Genomic DNA, 23393 nt, shown 5'->3' on the forward strand with positions numbered 1-23393 from the left:
GTCACAAAAAAGTTATTAACAATAATAATAGTAGCATATATATATATATATATATATATTATTATTATTTTTTTTTTTTTTAATGCAGAGAGAGAGAAAAACAACATTCTGGGTTCGATCTGCTTCAAAATCGCCAGTTACGCCTTGTAAATGGTAAAAAATTCTCTAAGCCCCCCCTAAACAATTACTATCCAAATAGGGCTTTAGTACCAAAAATTCAATTAAATAAACAGTAATTTCACATTTAAATTTTAGTTCATTCATTGTTTTACAACATAAAAAAATTAAGCACAGTGCAAAACCGACTGAGGCGACGCAGTGGCGCAGTGGGTAACACGTTTGCCACACAGCAAGAAGGTCGCTGGTTCGAGCCTTGGCTCAGTTGGCGTTTCTGTGTGGAGTTTGCATGTTCTCCCTGCATTCGTGTGGGTTTCCTCCGGGTGCTCCAGTTTCCCCCACAGTCCAAAGACATGCGGTACAGGTGAATTGGGTAGGCTAAATTGTCTGTAGTGTATGAGTGTGTGTGTGAATGTGTGTGTGGATGTTTCCCAGAGATGGGTTGCGGCTGTAAGGGCATCCGCTGCGTAAAAACTGGCTGGATAAGTTGGCAGTTCATTCTGCTGTGGAGACCCTGGAATAATAAAGGGACTAAGCTGTCAAGAAAATGAATGAATGAATGAAAACGGAATGAACAGCAAGTAATAACAATACTCTTAATTTTCCACCCTTTAACAATTTTTCAGCCCTTGCTGCTTAGTGGTAATTTATTTGATGCAAATATCCCAGCACGTTACATAGAAGTGAAAAGAAATGAAGTGAAATGATCAAATGCAAGAGATGGGCTTTCCCACGCCCACGGTTTACAGCATTCTTGCTTTTTCCAAGGAACTTTGGACACAGTCTGTTTTGGCATGAAGCAGGATAACCCCAGCAGGCAGAGGCACGAGTCCTGCACACCATGTCCCTTCTTATCTAAACACTGAAGATTAGAGCTCTTTCCCCTATCTTTACATAGACTATGAATCTAGATGACTTAGAAATTTGAGTATTGTTACTGTTAAACTTTACAATGAAGTTTATACTATTCCAATATAGTATATATTTATACTGTACTATTAGTTTTAACATTTGTCAAAATACATTTTTAAGTTTATTGCAAATGTTAACATGCTTTGAATCTAAGTCCTACCATATTTTATATTTTTGTTAAATATTTTTATAAATGTGCTTTAGAAAATAAAAACATTATGGGTATCTTGAAACTAAACGAAGAAATAATACATTTCTTATAAAAGTTATTTACGTACAAGACAGACAGTGCTTTCTTTAGTAAATATTATTTTAACCCTGACAATTCAGAAAATAAGCAAAGGGAGAGTTCACCAAAAATGAAAAAGGGGTTTCAAAAATATATGAGTTTTTTTATTATTATTTTAAACAAAAAATAAGATATTTTAAAGAATGTTGAAAACTGTGTGTGAAATAATGTCTATGGGTGTTTCCCAATGTTGGGTTGCAGCTGGAAGGGCATCCACTGAGTAAAACATATGCTGGAATAGTTGATGGTTCATTCCACTGTGGCGACCCTGATTTAATAAAGGGATTAAGACAAAAAGAAAATGAATGAATGAGTTTTGTCTATTATATTTTTTATTAGTTTGTTTGTTTATTTACTGTACACATTTTGTGCTATGATATGCTTCATATTCAATTATTATTATTTTTTACTTTTTTTTTTACTTTTTTTTTTTGCTAGAATGATTTTGTTTTGTATGCATACATGATACTTTGCAGTTATCTATAATTAAGTCTTATGATGACTTACTGAGTTTTATCTTTATGTTATTTGTGCTTATGTTAGCATAGTAATGGAGGTAAAATCCCAAAGAACTGTTTAAAATACAGGGAAAAGCTGCACTTTGGGCATACTTTTCAGTATTAAAGCAAGTGGAAACAATTAAATATTTAAATAATTTACCATGCAGAAATGGTGCTCAAATGAGCTATGCCTAGAAAACACATAAACCATGTTTTTTATTTCTTTTTTGGTTGTTACACACTGCAAATGTAATAATATTATTTTAGGTTTTATATCTTGAACTGCTTTATTCAAGTCTAAAAACTATGCTTGAAGGCTTATCTTCATGTTTTCCATGAATTTGTGTTCACAAGCCACCCTTAATAAGCTGCAGCGGGCTTTTTGGATGTCTTCAAAAGTTCCCCAAGAACAAGCATTCAGTGGAAAGTGGAATAAACTGTTTTAATCTGCAGATGTTTTCCAAGTCCTTGAGGAAATAAATAGGGGGAGGGATGCATCCATAAAGGATGGCAATTCTTAAAATAGTCCACATGGAAGGTTAATCATCACTGTCAAGCCGGGAACTCAGGAACACAGAATGAAAGTTGTTTATTTTTTACAACTGGGGTCAGAGTGTTTTTATTAAGTGGTATCTATTACTTTTATACGAGCATGTAACTGCATGGATACTCAATATTTATGCTAGTTTGAATGGGTATAAACTTACAGTGCTTGAAGGGATGCCAAGTTGTTGGCGTACGGTTATGCCAACTAGCTTAATCACAACCATCTTATCTGGCATCCTTCTGTGCAAACTCCACACTGGAACTCTGGCATAGTTGCCAGCACTCATGGTACATAGGGAACTGCATGCTCCTTACCTTAATATGCTTGTTTGCTTTCTTTCCTAAAATGGGTAGCTATATATCTTTCAATTGCTTCCAGGTCTTCATCAGTAAGAGTTGGCAGAATTATAATATGGAACAAAAAAATTCCCAAATGTCAATTTGATATTGAATGCATTTCTGAAAACGATAATATGCTACAGTCAAGTTCTCCTAGAAACTTTGTATTTACAAACTGACAAGCTGTAAGATTGGTTCAAGTCACATAGGAAAGATTAATTTTTATTAATTAAAATTTTTATTAATAGCTATTTGTAGTACTATGTCATTATTTTTTTTTCTCTGGGTCTATGCTACAAAATGTTAAGGTACAAATAGAATCAAACATAATTTGTCAAAGATGCCAAAAGGATAAAATATGTCTTATGTAAAAGGAAGCGATAAGTAAAAGAAGAAATAAGTTTAAGAATAGACGAATGATGTGGTAATGGGGTGGGAAAATAATAAGCTTGTGCTTTATCCCACTCCATTTTCGACCTATCTCTGGGAAACCTCCACAAACACTTTCACACACACATTCATACACAACAGACAATTTAGCCTACCCAATTCACCTGTACCGCATGTCTTTGGACTGTGGGGGAAACCAGAGCACCCAGAGGAAACCCACGTGAAGGCAGGGAGAACATGCAAACTTCACACAGAAACGCCGACTGAGCCGAGGTTCAAACCAGCGACCCAACGACCTTCTTGCTGTGAGGCGACAGCACTACCTACTGCGCTACTGCCTCACCATCAAGAATAATGTACATTTATATTTATATTCAACATGGATGGAATGTTTCATCTTCAAAATGATCAATGAACAATGTCATCTCTGTGTTTAGCGCTTTACCACTATCATGAAAAACCAATCTAAACCCAGCAGGCACCTTCATGTCAAACAACATCAAAAAGCACATCAAAAACGCAAATTGATCTGTTGTCATTTGACTGTATATCAAAACAACGCGAAACTGGACAGGATTTTCCTGTAATTGATTTTTATGTGTACTCTGAGCACAATGTTAGATGTCAGTTTGATGTAATGGGCATATAAAACCCAGTGTGCATATACATTTTAAGAAGAACATAACTGTTCATGTATTATAATACTTTTAGTGTTCTATTTAATTGTTATTTTGGTGGTCAAAGGGCAATAATATGTGGGTGTCAAAAGAAAATCAAGGTTTTGACATAAAAAGTCATTGTTTTAGAACGTTAATGTCATTTTTGTGACATCTAGGTGTCTGCTGGGGAGAGCTATCGCGTACGGTTCCAGTTGTGTTTCAATGTGAGCCTAGAACAGCGCAACACAATTACAAAGCGTTCTTGGCCCAGAAATCTAGGCATGGTTAGACAACTGTGCTGAACTGGTTGGGAACATGTGCACATGATGTTGCATGGTTGACAGTTTCTCTATAGTTTGCTAGATAGAAGAGTTTATTTATTTATTTATTTATTTATTTATTTTTGTTTGGTATTCAACTAACTAGATAAAACTATAAATAAAATATTATAGAGTAAATATCAGAAAAAAAAAAAACATTGGATCATCATCAAAATCGCTGTTTATATTACACTTAAAGTGTATTACATTCCAAAGATTTCTATTATCAGCAACACAATGGAAAATGAAACTGTTTTTCTGCACAGATCGAAACTGTTAACTGTGTTAAGCAACAGAACTCTTCAGCCCTACAGTGAGAAAAGCAGCTTTAGTTTTTTTAAATCAGTTTTTAATCGTAACTGCACAAAATGATCATATTTTGAAGATGCAATTTAGTATTATTGTAAATTACATAAATTGATAATAAAAATTAAAACAATTTAAACAAATTTACCTCCAAGACTGGTGAATTAAACATATTTTCTCATAGATATGGGAACATTTAGAAACTCCAGGCTTAAAGAAAATACAGAACTCCCCCTTTCATAATTATGATGTTGTAGTCAAGTCTAGTTACATTTCGTTCAATAGAGCTTAATAACGTCTAGATAGTATCAAAGCATCTTCACAAGGATGTGATAATAAAATCAGGTACAAAGTTTAATCAGTGTGAAACATGCTTGATATATCGAGAACAATTAGTTCATTAAATGCTGGTTTTGTCTTGGTTGGTAAAGATTCAGTTCAGATCATTACATATGACATTGTGACAGAGACAAGGAACCAATAGCCTGCAGTGCACTTATTAGTGGCCTTGAGCATAATTAGCACCCTTCTTGCTAAACGTGCAGGTTCCAGTCAGCTCTTGGTAGTGTGGGGTTTAAGTTGGCCATGGGATCTAGTTGAAATCAGAATTATTAGCTCCACCTTGGATTTTTCTTCTTCTTTTTTTTTCTATTTCCCAAATGATGTTTAACAGAGACATGGAATTTTCACAGTATGTCTGATAATATTTTTCTCTTCTGGAGAAAGTCTTATTTGTTTTATTTCAGCTAGAATAAAAGCATTTTAAGGTCAAAATTATTAGCCACAATATCTTGCCTAATTACCCTAACCCTGCCTAGTTAACCTATTAACCCAGTTAAGCCTTTAAATGTCAATTTAAGCTGTATAGAAGTGTCTTGAAAAATATCTAGTCAAATATTATTTACTGTCATCATGGCAAAGATCAAAATAAATCAGTTATTAGAAACAAGTTATTAAAACTATGTTAAGAAATGTGTTGAAAATACTTCTCTCCGTTAAACAGAAATTGTAAACATAATAATTATTCAGGGGGTTAATAATTCTGACTTCAACTGTATGGCACATATAAAAATTTATCTCATCACAATGTTTTTGATGAGGATCAATCATGTGCGCTCATCTCAATTATGTCCCCTTTAATGTTGTACAGCTGTGCTTATTCTCAGCACATGCCAATCATCTTTGCTGTATAAGGAACAGATCCCATTGAATATATTTGTGACTTGTAGTGGTGTTTATGTGCTTTCATCTGATTAAAAAGCCACTTAGTAAATACTTATAGGGCGGGTTTTAATTAAATCATGAGTAAGCCTTAATCTAGAATAGTTAATCATTTTGGCTTTAAAAGTGCCTTTCTGAAATACAGATTAAGTACTGATTGCTAACACCTGGACTATAGAGTCCCAAACTAAAATAATACCGCAGTCACACAAATTCTGTCGTACAGTGATGCAAAAAGAGGTGGGATTAAACAAGATGATTAGACATTTAAAAAAATCAACAATTGGTCCATATTTTAAGTTTCTGTCCAGAGAGGTCATGTTTTTATCCTCAATTGGTCTCACGCAGTGCAATTTTAAAGGTCAGAGTTTACCAAGCTTGAACTTTGCAACGTTTTCAGTCTGACACATTCACGGGTGTATGAATGGAAGTCTATGGGGAGGAAAGTCCAATGTGACTGCAGTTTAATCGATTAATTTCAAAGCACCTTTGCAAATCAGAAACAGCTGGGTTGAGGTTGACAATAAAATATAGAATGAATAAGCCAAGAATAGTTTAGTATGCAATAGCGATGGGAAGTTTGGATCTTTTCCACGAACTGGCTCTTTCAGACCGTTTCATTGAACCAGTTTAAAAAAAAAACAATCACCAGATGTTTTACGCTACAGTGTACTTACAGTATCCGCGATGATGTAATAACAACGCTATGTAAGTACTCAACATATCAAAAATATATATTCAGCAATCATAATTTCTGTCAGTTAAAACATCACCATGATCTGAAAAGTTGCTTAAGTTTTAAGAAACTTGATGACATATTACATTTTAAGAAACTTAACACCTGCAGTATATCAGTTGTCCAAGTTTGGTTCACACCGTACTGTGCTGCAGTGTCAGTCACAGCACGCTGTCATGTACTCTTTGTGTTTGGTTCCCGACCGGTTGAATCAAGCATATGCAGTATTATCAGTTCACCGGTTTTTAAATCTGACCTCAGTCTATACAATTATAGTAACTGAATAACTCTGAAAATTGGTTTATTTCAAGTCAGAGTGGGAATCAGGCATGCAAAAAGTAAGCAATTGGTGGATAAGTGCTACTGGAGACGGAGACCATTTCAAATGATTTTGTTTTATTTGGTGAACTGGTTTGACCAGTTCACACACCAATCCTGTTCCTGGAGATCTACCTTCCTGCAGAGTTCAGCTCCAACCTTGATTAAACACAAATAAACCAACTAATTAGGATCTGAAGGATCAATTGGTAATTAAAGAGGTGTGTTTGATAAAGGTTTCTCATATGCTTAGAAAGAGCTTGATTAGCTGGTTCGAGTGTATCTATTTGGGGTTGGAGCTAAACTCTCCAGGACACCGAAACTCCATGACCAAGTTTGGACACCCCTGGTTCAGTGTTAAAAAATAAAAATCTAATCTAAATTAGACTTGTCATACCATTTATTTATGTTGCTTTTGACTTTCTGTCCCTGTGTTCCTCAGCATCTGGAGTAGAGGGATGCTTAATGACATTTCGTATTCCATCTATGCATCCTGTGACTCCTGGGGTCCATAATCATAAAATAGTATCTTGTAGTTAGCCTGGGTTGTAGCATTAGCCTTTTTATGTATGGCCTTAAATCACAAAAGCTCTGACATACTGTGAATGACTTTGAATAATGTTGGTTCACTGACACCACATAAATTCCCTGTTTCTCAAAGAAAGGCACCACATGCCAAAAACATTAAATTTATGAGCACTAGGAGACAAACTGGAACAGGCTGTCCTCTTAGGGTCGCAGATGAAAGCTTGGGTTCTAAAAGTGAAATAGTGTCTACTGTATTTATGTATGTGGAAACTTATTTCATCAAAATGTTGCTATAGGTCACTTTTGTCTGCAAGAACATGAATAGCTGGTGGTAAGGGCTGGTTTTCAATGCATAGTCCAAGTAATCCATGTGTTCTCCAAATGACATTAATTTAAAGTTAAACTCCTGCATCCTGGTAGGATTAATTTTGTTCTGAGAAACTGCCCTATAAAGTTTAGCAAACAACTAGGTCTAGTGATCAATGTGTTGAATGCAGAAGAAATGGGCAAAGTCAAAGGTCTGAGAATCAAGGATAAAGATCGAAATCTAAATTTAAACTTACAACCTCAAATCAGAAGAAGTTGGGACCGTATAGAAAATGCTAATAAAAAAAGAAAGTAGTGATTTCCAAATTTACTTTGACTTGTATTTCATTGAAGACAATGTGAACACAAAATATTTCGTGTTTTGTCTGTTCAACTTAATTTCATTTGCAAATATACATCCTTTCCTGTCATTCAGACCTGCAACACATTCCAAAAAAGTTGGGACAGGAGCAATTTAGGTCTAGTAATCAGCAAAATTGGTTAAATAATGATGTGATTTGAAACAGGTCATGTCAACAAGTGATTGTATTTATAATTTTGTACAGAAGCAGCATCCAAGAAAGATCTAGTCTTTTAGGAGCAAAGACGGGCCAAGGATCACCAGTTTGACAAAAACATATGTGAGAAATGTACTGATGTTTAAAAACAATGTTTCTCAAATAAAAATAGAAAGACATTTGGATATTTCATCTTCAACATTGCATAGCATATTTAAAAGATTCAAGGAATCTGGAGGAATTTCAGTGTGTAAAGGACAAGGGTGCAAGCCTAAGCTTAACTACAATGGTATTCGATCCCTAAAGTGGCACTTCGTCAAGAATCATCTTCATCTATAAGTAATATCACCACATGAGCTCACGATTTTTCCAGCAAACCTTTGTCAAGTACCACAATATGTATTTACATCCACAATTTCCAGTTTAAATTGTACTGTGCTAACATGAAGTCCTATGTTAACAGTGTCCAGAAGCGGCATCGACTTTTCTAGGCTCAGAGGCATCTGGGATGGACCATCACACAGTGAAAATAGGTACTGGTATAGGTTGAGTCAGTGCCCTTGAAAAAGGTAACTTGCACTTCTTCTATGATGGCACCATTAATGCTGAAAAGTACAGCGATATTGGAGCACAATATGTGGAGGAAGAGGATACAGGTTTTTGACTGGCCTGTCTGCAGTCCCAACCTGTCTCCAATAGGAAGGATAGGCTACAACTACACCTGAAACACTTTATGACTTGGTGTCTTCAGTCCCTAAACGTCTTTTAAGTGTTGTGAAAAGGAACAGCAACATTACAAAGTGGTAAATTTTTTAATATTACAACATTTTTTTAAATATGTTGCAAGAACAGAAATAAATAAAAAAATGTTTATTTAAAAATAATTAAATTAAAATCACACATTAAATGATGTGGTGTTGTATTGTTTCCAGTGAAATACATGTCAAAGTAAATTTAGAAATCACTTCTTTCTTTTTTATTTCCATTTTCATACTGTGATCACTGTCCTTATTTTATTAATTTGTATTATCACTGTTTATATTTTTATTTATTTAGTTTTGTTTATACTAATTTTATTTTGCAAAACAAACACATTAACACATTCATTCATTAATATTGATTCAATGCAAGTAGAACTTGCAGTGATGGTAAAAAGCAACATTATTATTTTTTAAGTTTTGGTAATTATGACAAACAAATAAGCATTTTCAATTAAATTGATGAGTGTGTTTGTGTAAACCTTGGAAACAGATACACAAACACTTCATACACAAGTTCAGAATGTTCTATTTTTCACACTGAGAGCTACTAACTCAGACATTATCAATGGTTCTATTCTTTCCCCTATTTGAGCCATGAATAATTTGTTCTTCTTGCAGTGCTGATTTTGATTTATTAGGTTGAGGGATTTATTTCTTTCAATTGTAACACCACTGACCACTTGATTGGCAGTAATAGTGCATGTGCTTTTCCATTTTCTTGATAAAACTCAGAACAGTGCCAAAAATGGCTGTATACTCATGACTCATAATTTATGTTCTTGCTTTCATTATCACTATTAGCAAACGTCACAATATTTGAGTTCTACACTTACAGCACATCTTTTTCAGTTATAGCTTTGCAATATTTATTTCATTTCAGTTTATAAAAATTCAACATTTCAGTTTTTATTAAGGGGATGGTCCACTACGATGTCATATTTTAAACTTTAGTTAATGTGTGAACATAAACATCTCTGAATGTAATACACTCAAAGTTCAATCCAAAGGGAGATTTGCCTTTTACAAAATTAGCTTAGCAAAGCATACAGTGAATGAAGTTTGAGGACTACAAAAAATACATCCGGGTTAGTGAGATCACAAATGCTTCAGATTACACTAATTTATCATGTACATACACCCCGCGCAGCAAAGGGACGTGACCAGATTAAAGACCTATCTTTTTAGTAAAGCATACACACAATGCATCACATTACGGCAAGATGCATGAGTGTGCTCTATGCAGGTGTGCGGGCTTGACAACCAACTGTAGGACACACTCCATCTGTCTTAATGCACCAGACATTTTGTTAGAAACACTCATATGCTTTACATGTTTGTTTCTACTGTATGTCTGCTCATATAATTACTGTTTTCATTTCATTAAAGCACTTAATTTTTGCATCTCATGTATAAATAGACTATTAACAGCAGCTACACTAATTATTTCCTTTATTCTCTATTTCCACCGGGGGGTTCTCATCCTGAGGCCCCCCAGAGATTATGCAGCGCCATTGATGTGATCCAAGACCTGTGAAAAAATGATGCCAAGGTATCCATAATCCTGGACCAGGCCATATCGTGAGCTGATGTTATGGTGGTCAGCGAGATGTGGATTGCATGAGACTGATTCCTGAAAGACCACAGTGACAGACGAGTCCCCACATTGATCTTGTGGGCCAGCCTGATCACCCACCGGAGTCACACCTGCAGTTCTCCACGATGGACGTCCAGCGTTTAGACTACAGCTCCACTCAGGAAGTTTGGCCAGAGGAAAAATGGTCATGCCCAACAGAGCCTGGTTTCTCTCAAGGTTTTTTATTACTTTGTCAGTTGGTAAAGTTTATTTTTCCCCCTCCACTGGCTTAATTGGAGTTGCGCATTGATGGATTTGCTCATCAGTGTTTGAAATTTAAACCACACTAAATTGAACTAAACTGAACTTCAACTTTGAAATCTAGACTTTACTAGAACTTCTATGTTAAGCGGCTTTGACACAATCTACATTGTAAAAGCACTATATAAATATACATGAATTAAATTGAAAGCGAAAATGCATTCAATTTCTACAGAGTTTGTTCTGTTTCTGTATTTGGGCATCCAAAGGACACGCCACAAAGAGAGAAGTGCTTACAATGTAATTTTAATTGTGTACTAGAGAATTATGAAAAGTATATAGCTAGCATTTGACAAAGGTCAGCTTTAAGAATTTCTCCCAGTTCAGTGCTGGATTTAGTTAAAACTCCTCAAAGAAGCATAGATGAATAGATGAAGCTGTAGATTGCGAGCCACAACCTGTAAGAATTTTTATTTGTTAAAATTGATCTATTAAATGCATAGTGTCTAGCCTTAACGGTATGTTGTAGCAAGGACGTAAACAAGGATGTAAACAATTGGTAAGGCTGTTTAGAACCGTTAACAATTTAGTTTCAAATTCATATTTATCTGTTAAATCTCTTGTAAACACCCACAATCTTCACCAGCGCTGCAGTGTCTCTCTATGCAACTGCTTTCCATGTGTTCTACATCTCAAATAACAGACTCTCAAAAATTTGTGAATGTTTCATACTAAACATGCTTATTCTGAATATATGTGAAAGACATTTGTCACATTTTATTTTAGAGACCAGGCGTAAGGTTCAGCAGTGTCCTCTGTGTCATTTTCTGTCTGATTTAGGTTCAAACTGATATGGCTAACAGCTACTCTGACTGACAGCATTTACACAGCAGAGGCAAAGCAAATGCATGCTTGTAGGGGAGTGACACTTTTACTGGTGATGTGGAGCCTTTCCACGAATCACAGCACATTATTTTAGCTGACCAATCATAGCCTCATAAAGAGCAGGCCTTTTGGAGGAATTAGGAAATAAGACAGTCGTTTTCATGTCAGCTGAGTAGCTGTATATAATTAAAGTAAGATTTATAAATAAATACCATGATTTTCTAAAAAATGAAGCATGAACACACATTGCTTAGCATCTTACAAACAAAACCAAGCCTTAAAAATATACTCTGGACCACCCCTTTGATAACACTGACCTGGTAACATTAACATTTTCTAACTACTTTGCACAGACAAGTAACTACCATCTACTATAGGTTCCCATTCAGTAAATAACTACAAATTAGGCCAAATGATTTTCTAGGGGATCCACATAGAAGACCAATAACTCTCTGAATTGTATAAAAATGGGCCATTGAAATGTCTATGACATTGACAAATGCAGCTTTCACAGGTGCAGCCACATTTGCAATTATACAAGTAGTGCCTGCAGGTTAGCACAGCACACTAACACTTCAGAGCCCCACTTGACTCTCAAGAAGAAGCATCAACTGAGGAGCTTGCAGAGTGGTCAGCAGGAAGTACCGTGAATTTAGTGGCAGATAATCAGGGTTTTCTGTCCTTGGGTACTTCAACTATCTCTGAGTCAACCATCTTCCAGCCTCAGGGGTGCCTGCGGTCCCAGATCTTGACTTGGAGATGGTTTCTATGCTTTCCCAGGTGGAGGTTTCACAGCCATTAGTGCAACGGCCTTGGGGATAACAAAGGAGTAAAACCATTTGGCCTATTGTCCTGCTTTTCTGAAGCTGCATGATGAGCTTACCTCCTTCACTCTCACTACCTATTATTGTGGGCTGGCCAGGTGAAGAAGGCAGTTGCGGTCAATCTTTGTGGGATGTGCCACGCCTCTTGTCCAATATATGTAGGCTTTCTGCATCACTTGTGACCAGAGCTTCAAATCACAGGCATTGACTGAGCTGCATGCAGGCAGTCCTTCCCCATGTATCATGCACAATTTCCAGACAGCTACTAACTTTGCTCTGATAACCACCAAACAGCTGCCTGTGCCCTGGGGAGGACAATGGCCACCATAGTGGTCCAGGAACTCCTCTGGCTGACCCTGGCCGATATAAGGGAAGTCATCAAAGTTCACTTTCTTGAAGCACCTATATTCCAGTCTGGCCTAATCATCAACATTGTCAGGGACTTCACTCAGGGTTTCTCTGCAAAGATGGAGCAATCTAGTGCAATTAAGGAGGTCATCTACCACCTGCCTAAACCTGGCACCACTGTTCGTCATTGAGAATGTCCCACTGTAGTGCCTACCATACCTACCATGCTCTGTCTCAACATCGGGACTGCAACCGCTGTATTACTGTATTAGACCTTAACACAGGGGCTGAATCACAAGCTGAATGCCTGGTAGAGTTTGGCCCTTCAACAATAAGCTTGTTGAGCAAGCCTACAGGCACGACTCATATACTCCTGATTGCTGGGAGGCTACACCTGTGGGAGCTGCACTCACCAATTTTAAAGACGTTTATTGGTCTGTTTTAATAGAAATCAGAGTAATTGGGATTTCAACCAATTCTCAAAGTCCACAGGTGTCAAACTCAGTTCCTGGAGAGCCGCACCTCTGCACAGTTTAGTTCCAATCCTAATTAAACATTCCTGATCAAACTAATTGAGTCCTGTAGGCTTGCTTAAACCTACAGATAAGATTGTTAAAGTTGGAACTAAACTCGGCAAGGATGTGGCCCTCCAGGAACTCAGTTTGAAACCCCTGTCCTAGTCAATCATTTGACAGTGTCTCCATACAACTAAAAATGCACAGAATGTAAAAAATAAGTTTTAATCTATTTAAATTATATACGTTTAATATATTTTTTAAGAATATGTATTTTACCTAGTATTAGAGTGATTTGAAGTTTATAGGATGTGATGCAACAACCATTTGTAAAAAAAACAAAAACAAACAAACACATTTTTTTTGTTCTGATGCATGACAACTTTTTGTCTTTGATCACTGCATTTTTTCACTGAACATTTGCAAAATAGCCAGACAACAGCCATCCATTTAATAGGTTAAGAACAATAGTCTCTTATGAGGTTTGCTTTACAGCAAGCAAGAAAAGCAGGATAATACAGTTAGTTTAGTAGCTAACAATGTTTGCTGAAAAACCATAATCTCTGCCTTGGGGAAACAATGTTGCCCTACATCCTCACCCCAAGACCAACATGGATGAACTATAACTATACCATAAAAAACACCACCTCTGCAAATTCCAAAGAGGTTCTTAGACCATTGCTTACTTCCACCCCAAGCTCACTCGCCTCAACATTTCTCACATTGTTTGTGTTATCTCCAAGCTGCTGCGGGGAGCTAGAGAGTTTATTCTGGACACAGACACAGTAAGATTCTTGGCATTTGAGTTGCTGAGTCGCCCTGGGGGGGATGGCAGCCATGCCCGCTCTTGCAGAAAACTGGGGGATTAGTTTGCTCTATTTTTGTCCAACGGGTACCGCTTATCCACAGCCTTGTAGGTACAGCTCTTAAGCAGTTAGTTTATTTTTGAATCCCTTCTGCCAGGTGCTAAAGGCTTTGTGCTGCCTATTTTTTCGGGTCATTGAAAATGGGAAGGGGGTCACCAGCCAATTCCCTATTGGTAAAGATGAGACCAGTATACGAAGATCTACTTACTTAACACTACTGGGGGTTTTCCATGACCCATTTTTTAAAATAAAAAACTCTTGCACCAACACAACTCGTGCTATATAATTAATTGATACATATAGGCAGAGATGCTGCGATTAAGATATTTGCAACTGATTTGCAATACTGGTTTCTTATCATCACAGTTGTCTGATATAGATCATAATCCAGATCATTTGAGCATTTTATAAGTAATATTAAATCCCTTTGTTGACTGACCTTTTTTCAGATAAAGAAATAGCTCAAATGTTGTTTTGGTTATGATTTGTTGCCATATAGTATAATGCTGGTTTAAGTAAAAATCAAATCATTTCAAATTGTAATCGACATTTTTAATAGTTTATCACTATCCATATAAGAACAGTAAAAAGGTCAGTGGTTCGAGCCCCGACTGGGTCAGTGGGCATTTCTGTGTGGAGTTTACATGTTCTTTCCTGTGTTTACGTGGGTGCTCTGGTTTCCCCCACAAGTCCAAAGACATGCACTGTAGGTAAATTGTGTAAGTAAATTGTCCGTAGTGATGGGTTGGAACTGCAAAGGCATCCACTGCGTCAAACATATGCTAGATAAGTTGGTGGTTCATTCCGTTGTGGTGACCCCAGAATAATAAAGGGACTAAGCCGAAAAGAAAATGAATGAATTAATGTAACAATACTTTGATGATTTAAGAGTCCACAAGACAATGTCAATCTGAACTTATAATATCTGCAACCTAGAATGTGTAATTAAGGATGACATTCTGGAAACACAGAAAACATGTATGCAAAAAGTAGAACAAGTAGAACAAGTTATGCAAAAAGTCACAGAAGTTGCAAAATGAATCTCTTACTTGCATCATTACAGAACTTTGTTAGGATAATTAACAAGTACTGTAATTGCATTCGCTTAGTTATTTTAGAAATTGTGATTAGTTGTGGGATCTTACTGATTCTGATCTGCAGTTGATCAAGAGCATCCCAACACTTAGAGTCTCACAGGTAGCAAGATGTTCAAATTCAAATTATCTTTATTTCTTTAGCACTTTTTACAATGTACTGTAGATTGTGTCAACACAGCCTAACATAGATGAAGTTCCAGTAAATTTAAAATGCTTCAGTCCATTCATTCATTCATTCATTCATTCATTCATTCATTCATTCATTCATTCATTTATTAATTAATTAATTCATTCATTTATTCATTCATTTATTAATTCATTTTCTTTTCGGCTTAGTCCCTTTATTCATCAGGTGGGGTCACCACAGCCGAATGAACTGACAACTTATCCAGCATATGTTTTACGCAGCAGATGCCCTTCAAGCTGCAACCAATCACTGAGAAACATCCATACACACTTATACACTACAGTCAATGTAGCCTTCCCAATTCACCTGTACTGCATGTCTTTGGACTGTGGGGGAAACCGGAGCACCCGGAGGAAACCCACACAAATGCAAGGAGAACATGCAAACTCCACACAGAAATGCCAATTGACCCAGCCGAGGCTCGAACCAGCGACCTTCTTGCTGTGAGGTAACAGCATTACCTACTGCGCCACTGCGTCGCCCTGCTTCAGTCCAGTTAAAGTTTTTCACAGTTGAAGTTCAGTTTAGTTCAGTTCGGTGTAATGTAAATGACACTATTGGAAGCCAAAACACTTCCACTAGTCAAGACAGTAAACACAATGTACTGTTTTTATGCTGTCATTGACACCATTTCAGGAGGCTGTGTCAAGTGTTTCAGCTTTGAAAAATGCATTTTAAGACCTCCTTGAATATGTATTTTTATTGAAGTGTTAACAACAGCTGCTTTATTACACTGGCTTTGTCAAAAAGCTGAAAAATGCTGCAGCATATAAAGGCAAGAAAAAATCTGATGGCTGTCACATCATGTCTACAAAAGTAGCTTCAATTTATCACTTTTTGAAGGCAGCATAGATATGTGCCTTGCTGTCTTTTATTTTCCACTTTCCTGTGTGATCAAGTGTGTTGAGCTAAAAATAATTGAAGTTTAAAATTGATTTAGGTTGTTATAGAAGCCTTGCAGACTGGATTCAGGTGAGTAAGAATGTTTTTTTGGGAGTAATAGTGTGATAGTGCTAATTCTGTGACACTTATGATTAGTTTGTGTGTACAGTGAAATGAGTCATATTCTTTTTAATCCAGTTTTTAATACAAATTAGGTGCGTTCACCTTTTGCAGAAATTACAGCAGCACATCTCTCTCACATAGTGTCAGTATATTTCCTGAGAACTGAAGCCTTTGATTTTTGTGTATAAGCAAGTCTGTGTGCTTTAACAGTGCAATACTTGGGGAGGTTTTGTGGAACCTTTAACTATATACCTTTATGCTTTAAAGCAGCAAAAACAGTTCTGGGAAGTAACTTTGGCCACAAATGCTGCCTAAAAAATCAGTGACTCATAGGGCAGAGAGGCAACAAGTCAGCTGCCCAAGCTTTCGGATGCAGCCACTGAATTAATTTGTACCAGGTTGCCCTTGCACTCAATTAAAGCCTATTGCATTACTCTTTCATCATTTATTTTCACTTACAAGAGTAGCTGTTTGTTTAAAGGAACACCTTTTTACTTTTAACTACAACAACCAAATTAGAAAAACCTAAACTAGAAGTGGGGCATCACGGTAGCGCACTGGGTAGCACGATCGCCTCTCAGCAAGAAGATCTGAGCCCCGGCTGGGTCAGTTGGTATTTCTGTGTGGAGTTTGCATGTTCTCCCCTTGTTCGGTGAACACTTTGGTACAGGTGAATTGAAGTAAAATTGGCCGTAGTGTTCATGTGTGTGAATGCAAGAGTGTGTGGGTGTTTCCCAGTTTTGGGTTGTGACTGGAAGGGCATCCGCTGCGTAAAACATGCTGGATAAGTTGACGTTTCACCCCTGATTAATATAGGGACTAAGCGCAAAAAAAAAAAAAATTAAAGAATGAATGAATAATCTAGTAGTTGTTAGTGATTCAGTTGATATATATATATATATATATATATATATATATATATATATATATATATATATATATATATATATATATATAAATATATATATATATATATATATATATATATATATATATATATATATATATATATATATATATAATATGTAATATATAAATAATTAATATGTGCTTCATAAGTACTAATAAAAAACCAAGATTTTCTCCCTATAAAGACTTTTGACCTATATATACGTAGATAACAAATAATAATACAATTCTTTGATAACACCAGACAACGGTGGAGGCGAATGTCTACAAAAAAACGAGAAAATTCTTCCCTGCTCTTGACTGAAGAACTTTTGTATCTAAAGTGTTTTTCTTACAGTGAAGATGCTTAAAGCACAGTTTATTTCATATTTTTATTATATTGTATTTATTTTTCTTTCCTTTGCAGAGTGGAAAATAACTGTATATATGCAGTTGAAGTCAAAATTATTAGCCCTCCTGAATATTAGCAACCCTTTTCCTCCCCAATTTCTGTTTCATGGAAAGATTTTTTTCAATTTATGTCTGAACATAAAAGTTTTAATAGCTCATTTCTAATAACTGATTTCTTTTATCTTTGCTATGATGACAGTAAATAATATTAGATCATTTTCAAAATACAAGCATTCAGATTCAAAGTGCATTCAAAGACTTTATTAGGGTAATTAGGCAAGTCATTGTATAACGGTAGATTCTTCTGCAGACAATCAAAAATATTTATTGCTTAAGGGGGCTAATAATATTGACCTGAAAATGGGTTTCAATATATTTAAACCTGCTTTTATTCTAGACAAAAAAATAAAAATAAATAAGCCTTTCTCCAGAAGAAAAAAAAATTGATAGGAAATACTGTTAAAAGTCCTTGCTCTGTTAAACATCAGTTGGGAAATATTTATTTAAAAAAAATAAAAAATTAGGAGCGCTAATTATTTTGACTTCAAGTGATAATCGTTTTGAATAATCAAGATTACAATTATGACCAAAATAATCGTGATTATGATTTTTCCCAAAATCGAGCAGCCCTACGATAAAGTGATGAGTCTTTCCCAAAACCTTAGTTTCTCTGTCATAGATCCATCGTTTGAATCATGTTAGTTATTACGTAAGACGTCCATAATGACTGCCGGGAAGTGACAACTTCCCCATAATTTTTTTTTGTACAAATTATAATGTTTTACATGATTGGTCTCAAACTCAATTCCTGGAGGGGGTGCAGATCTGCATAGATTAGCTCCAACCACCTCCAACTCACACCTGCTTAATAGTCTCTAGTTATCTCGAACACCTTGATTAGTTAGACCAGCTATTTTTGATAAGGGTTGGTGCAAAACTGTGCAGAGTTTCGGTCCTCCATGAATCACATTGTTAAAGAAATTCAATATTAATTTTTTTCCACAATTTTTGTTTAACAATTTATCCAACACATTTCTAAAGATAATATTTTTAATAAATCATCTCTAATAACTGATTTCTTTTATCTTTGCCATTATTACAGTAAATAATATTTTACTAGATATTTTTAAGACACTTCTATACAGCTTAAAGTGACATTTAAAGGCTTAACTAGGTTGTTTGGGTCAACTAGGCAGGTAAGGGTAATTAGGCAAGTCATTGTATAATTGTCATGTTCACCAGCGAACAACCACCAGATGTCGCTGGTAAACACACACACTTAAAACTACACCTTTCCTGGACTACATTTTCATACATGCACTTCTCCCTGACACCCATGCTCACTCATCTAGCTTGATTACATTTGCACACCTGAGGACTTTCAGAGACTGATTACACACAGTATTTAAGCCACACATTCACCCCTTCAGTTGGCCGAGTCTTGTTTATCTGTAAGGTGACATTACAACGCGTTATCCTGGTCTTGTTTTCCCGTGTTTTGTTCTTAGCCCTGTTTATCCTTGTCATCCTGTTTAGCCGCCTGCCTTACGACCTATTGCCTGTTTACTGACTACGATTCTGGATTTTCTACATATATCTGTTTGCTCCCGTATTGACCACTGCTTGCCTGACTGTGAATAAACCTGCACATTGGATCCTACCTTCTGTTGTGGTGTTACTCCCCGGCGTTACAGAAGACTCGGCCACACAATGGATTCAGCGGGTATCAAGATCATGTGTCTGCGTCAGGAAGCCCGGTCTATAGAGGAATACGTGGAGGACTTCATCCAGGTAGCCCATTTAACATCTTTGGATGACTTATGCCTAATGATTTTCTTTCGTGGAGGACTTTCTGAGCCCCTATATTCCACAATGCCTTTGCATGACCCCCACGGGACTCTAGAAGGTTATATTGATCTTCACTTCAAATGAGTGGGTCCCCCTTCACTGTAGGAGAGGTGGAGGACACCCCTAAATATTTTTTGGGGGGGGGCAAAGGACAGCAAGACCCGCTGGCAACGGGGCTTGCTGCTCATTCCATCACCACACTCCCAGCTCACAAGATGGCCGACTCCAGTCCTCCAGCTCACAAGATGGCCGACTCCAGTCCTCCAGCTCACAAGATGGCCGACTCCAGTCCTCCAGCTCACAAGATGGCCGACTCCAGTCCTCCAGCTCACAAGATGGCCGACTCCAGTCCTCCAGCTCACAAGATGGCCGACTCCAGTCCTCCAGCTCACAAGATGGCCGACTCCAGTCCTCCAGCTCACAAGATGGCCGACTCCAGTCCTCCAGCTCACAAGATGGCAGACTCCAGTCCTCCAGCTCACAAGATGGCCGACTCCAGTCCTCCAGCTCACAATGTGGTCACAACCAGCCCTCCAGCTCACAATGTGGTAAGCGCCAATCTGCCACCTGCTCACAAGATGGTTTCCTGTTCCTTGTCCGTTCCTGCCATAGTTCCTGTGTCAGTTCCTGAAATACCATCACCTGAGCCACCAGAATGGCCACCACCACCTGAGTTACAAGAGCTGATGCCACCACCAGAACTGTTACTGCCAGAGCTGCCACCACCAGAGCTGTTACTGCCAGAGCTGCCACTGCCACCTCCAGAGCTGCCACTGCCACCTCCAGAGCTGCCACTGCCACCTCCAGAGCTGCCACTGCCACCTCCAGAGCTGCCACTGCCACCTCCAGAGCTGCCACTGCCAGACCCTCCAGTGCTGCCAGACCCTCCAGTGCTGCCAGACCCTCCAGTGCTGCCAGACCCTCCAGTGCTGCCAGACCCTCCAGTGCTGCCAGACCCTCCAGAGCTGCCAGACCCTCCAGAGCTGCCAGACCCTCCAGAGCTGCCAGACCCTCCAGAGCTGCCAGACCCTCCAGAGCTGCCAGACCCTCCAGAGCTGCCAGAGCTGCCAGACCCTCCAGAGCTGCCAGAGCTGCCAGACCCTCCAGAGCTGCCAGACCCTCCAGAGCTGCCAGACCCTCCAGAGCTGCCAGACCCTCCAGAGCTGCCAGACCCTCCAGAGCTGCCAGACCCTCCAGAGCTGCCAGACCCTCCAGAGCTGCCAGACCCTCCAGAGCTGCTGCCACCTGAACCTCCTGAATGGCCGCCGCCTCCTGAGCTCCCTGAATGGCCGCCGCCTCCTGAGCTCCCTGAATGGCCGCCGCCTCCTGAGCTCCCTGAATGGCCGCCGCCTCCTGAGCTCCCTGAATGGCCGCCGCCTCCTGAGCTCCCTGAATGGCCGCCGCCTCCTGAGCTCCCTGAATGGCCGCCGCCTCCTGAGCTCCCTGAATGGCCGCCGCCTCCTGAGCTCCCTGAATGGCCGCCGCCTCCTGAGCTCCCTGAATGGCCGCCGCCTCCTGAGCTCCCTGAATGGCCGCCGCCTCCTGAGCTCCCTGAATGGCCGCCGCCTCCTGAGCTCCCTGAATGGCCGCCGCCTCCTGAGCTTCCTGAATGGCCGCCGCCTCCTGAGCTTCCTGGATGGCCGCCGCCTCCTGAGCTTCCTGAATGGCCGCCGCCTCCTGAGCTTCCTGAATGGCCGCCGCCTCCTGAGCTTCCTGAATGGCCGCCGCCGCCTGCTGAACTTCCTGAATGGCCGCTGCCGCCTAAGCTTCCTCAATGGTTGCAGCCTCATGATCCAGAGCCTCCGCAGCTCCACGCTCCAGGCCCTCCGCAGCTCCACGCTCCAGGCCCTCCGCAGCTCCACGCTCCAGGCCCTCCGCAGCTCCACGCTCCAGGCCCTCCGCAGCTCCACGCTCCAGGCCCTCCGCAGCTCCACGCTCCAGGCCCTCCGCAGCTCCACGCTCCAGGCCCTCCGCTGCTCCACGCTCCAGGCCCTCCGCTGCTCCACGCTCCAGGCCCTCCGCTGCTCCACGCTCCAGGCCCTCCGCTGCTCCACGCTCCAGGCCCTCCGCTGCTCCACGCTCCAGGCCCTCCGCTGCTCCACGCTCCAGGCCCTCCGCTGCTCCACGCTCCAGGCCCTCCGCTGCTCCACGCTCCAGGTACGCCCCCGCTGCATGGTCCTGGCCCTCCATCCCTCCCCCAGTTCCGCCTCCGCTCCACCTCCCGCCTGAACAGTATTAGGAGTGTCTGGAAGCCACTCCTTAGAGGGGGGGCTCTGTCATGTTCACCAGCGAACAACCACCAGATGTCGCTGGTAAACACACACACTTAAAACTACACCTTTCCTGGACTACATTTTCATACATGCACTTCTCCCTGACACCCATGCTCACTCATCTAGCTTGATTACATTTGCACACCTGAGGACCTTCAGAGACTGATTACACACAGTATTTAAGCCACACATTCACCCCTTCAGTTGGCCGAGTCTTGTTTATCTGTAAGGTGACATTACAACGCGTTATCCTGGTCTTGTTTTCCCGTGTTTTGTTCTTAGCCCTGTTTATCCTTGTCATCCTGTTTAGCCGCCTGCCTTACGACCTATTGCCTGTTTACTGACTACGATTCTGGATTTTCTACATATATCTGTTTGCTCCCGTATTGACCACTGCTTGCCTGACTGTGAATAAACCTGCACATTGGATCCTACCTTCTGTTGTGGTGTTACTCCCTGGCGTTACAATAATGATGTTTTGTTCTGTAGACTATGGAAAAAATACATATTTTTAAAAGGGCAAATAATTTTTACCTAAATTTTATTTTTTATTTTTTATTCAAAACTGCTTTTATTCTAGCTGAAATAAAACAAATAGGACTTTTACAAGAAGGAAAATATTATCAGACATACTGTGAAAACTTCCTTGCTCTGTTAAACTTCATTTTGGAAATATTTAAAAAAAGAAAAGAAAATTCAAAGGGGGGCTAATAATTCTGACTTCAAATGTGTGTATGTATATGTGTATATATATATATATATATATATATATATATATATATATATATATATATATATATATATATATATATATATATATACACACACACACACATCTTATGCAATTTAATTTAGTGGATGTTTTTATCCCAATCACAAGGAAAGGGTAGTAAATTTGAACAGTGCACAAGCGCCAGTTAAGTCTAAAAATTGCACTTTAAGCTTAATACTAGTGTCCTTCGAAATAAGTAGAAAATATTATGCACTGTCACCATGGCAAAGACAACAAATTAACCATTATAAATTAGTTATTAAAACTATTATGTTTAAAAATGTGTTAAAATATATCCCCAAAACATTTTGAAAAGAATTCCAATTTCAGAGGAAAGTTAATAATTTTGACTTCAACTGTTTATATATGTATGTATGTATACTATCATTATGCCTTAATAATAAAACAGAAAAAAACACTTAAACTTATGATTAAAGGAATCTTTTAGGATTTTCAAAATTTGACTTAGGATATACAAATCATAGCCAAAATCACAGTGTGAGCTGGACTTTAGTTGTTGGTTGTTATCTGCTACACCTGTTTCTCATTTCCTCGCCTATAACTCTTGCTTTGACTGCTGTGAAGTGCTAGATTGTCTTGTACCCTATTTGCCCTGCCTTTTTTATAATAAAATAAAAAATAATAATTTCTATTAATATTAATAAATATTTAGCTTAAATTGATCATTATTATAAACATTTTTTTTTTTTTAGTAAAACAGACATTATTTTCATTTACTTTTATTATCTTAGTGTAGTATTTCCCAAAGATGGGTTGCGGCTGGAAGGGTATCCGCTGCGTAAAAATGTGCTGGATAAGTTGGCGGTTCGTTTCGCTGCGACCCCGGATTAATAACGGGACTAAGCCAAAAAGA

The 23393-nt window shown here is 38.6% G+C and overlaps 2 protein-coding genes across 5 annotated transcripts in view; one reads left to right on the forward strand and one right to left on the reverse strand.

The window, feature by feature from the left end:
* Nucleotides 1-23393, reverse strand: part of igfbp2a (insulin-like growth factor binding protein 2a) — a 34955-nt gene that overhangs the window by 6135 nt on the left and 5427 nt on the right.
* On the forward strand, nucleotides 19059-22027 carry LOC147836321 (uncharacterized). Of its 4 annotated transcripts, none has more exons than XM_088651034.1 (4): nucleotides 19059-19912; nucleotides 20004-20364; nucleotides 20519-21439; nucleotides 21488-22027. In XM_088651034.1, the coding sequence occupies exons 2-4, from the start codon at nucleotides 20053-20055 to the stop codon at nucleotides 21701-21703; spliced, it is 1449 nt and encodes a 482-aa protein (XP_088507160.1). In that variant the 5' UTR covers nucleotides 19059-19912; nucleotides 20004-20052; the 3' UTR covers nucleotides 21704-22027. The 4 variants fall into 4 exon arrangements, with proteins under 4 accessions (XP_088507160.1, XP_088507161.1, XP_088507158.1 ...); XM_088651035.1 differs by having other exon boundaries at nucleotides 20546-21439; XM_088651032.1 differs by having other exon boundaries at nucleotides 19059-21439.

Source organism: Danio rerio, chromosome 6, assembly GCF_052040795.2.
Source record: "Danio rerio strain M-AB ecotype USA chromosome 6, GRCz13ab, whole genome shotgun sequence".
Classification (NCBI taxonomy): domain Eukaryota; kingdom Metazoa; phylum Chordata; class Actinopteri; order Cypriniformes; family Danionidae; genus Danio; species Danio rerio.

Bases quoted from the DNA above. Each gene is read 5' to 3' on its own strand.
- LOC147836321 (XM_088651032.1), top strand. From the start codon at position 19,555: ATGAGTGGGTCCCCCTTCACTGTAGGAGAGGTGGAGGACACCCCTAAA. The intron at 21,440-21,487 runs GCCCTCCGCTGC...TCCACGCTCCAG, and splicing joins TCCGCAGCTCCACGCTCCAG to GCCCTCCGCTGCTCCACGCT.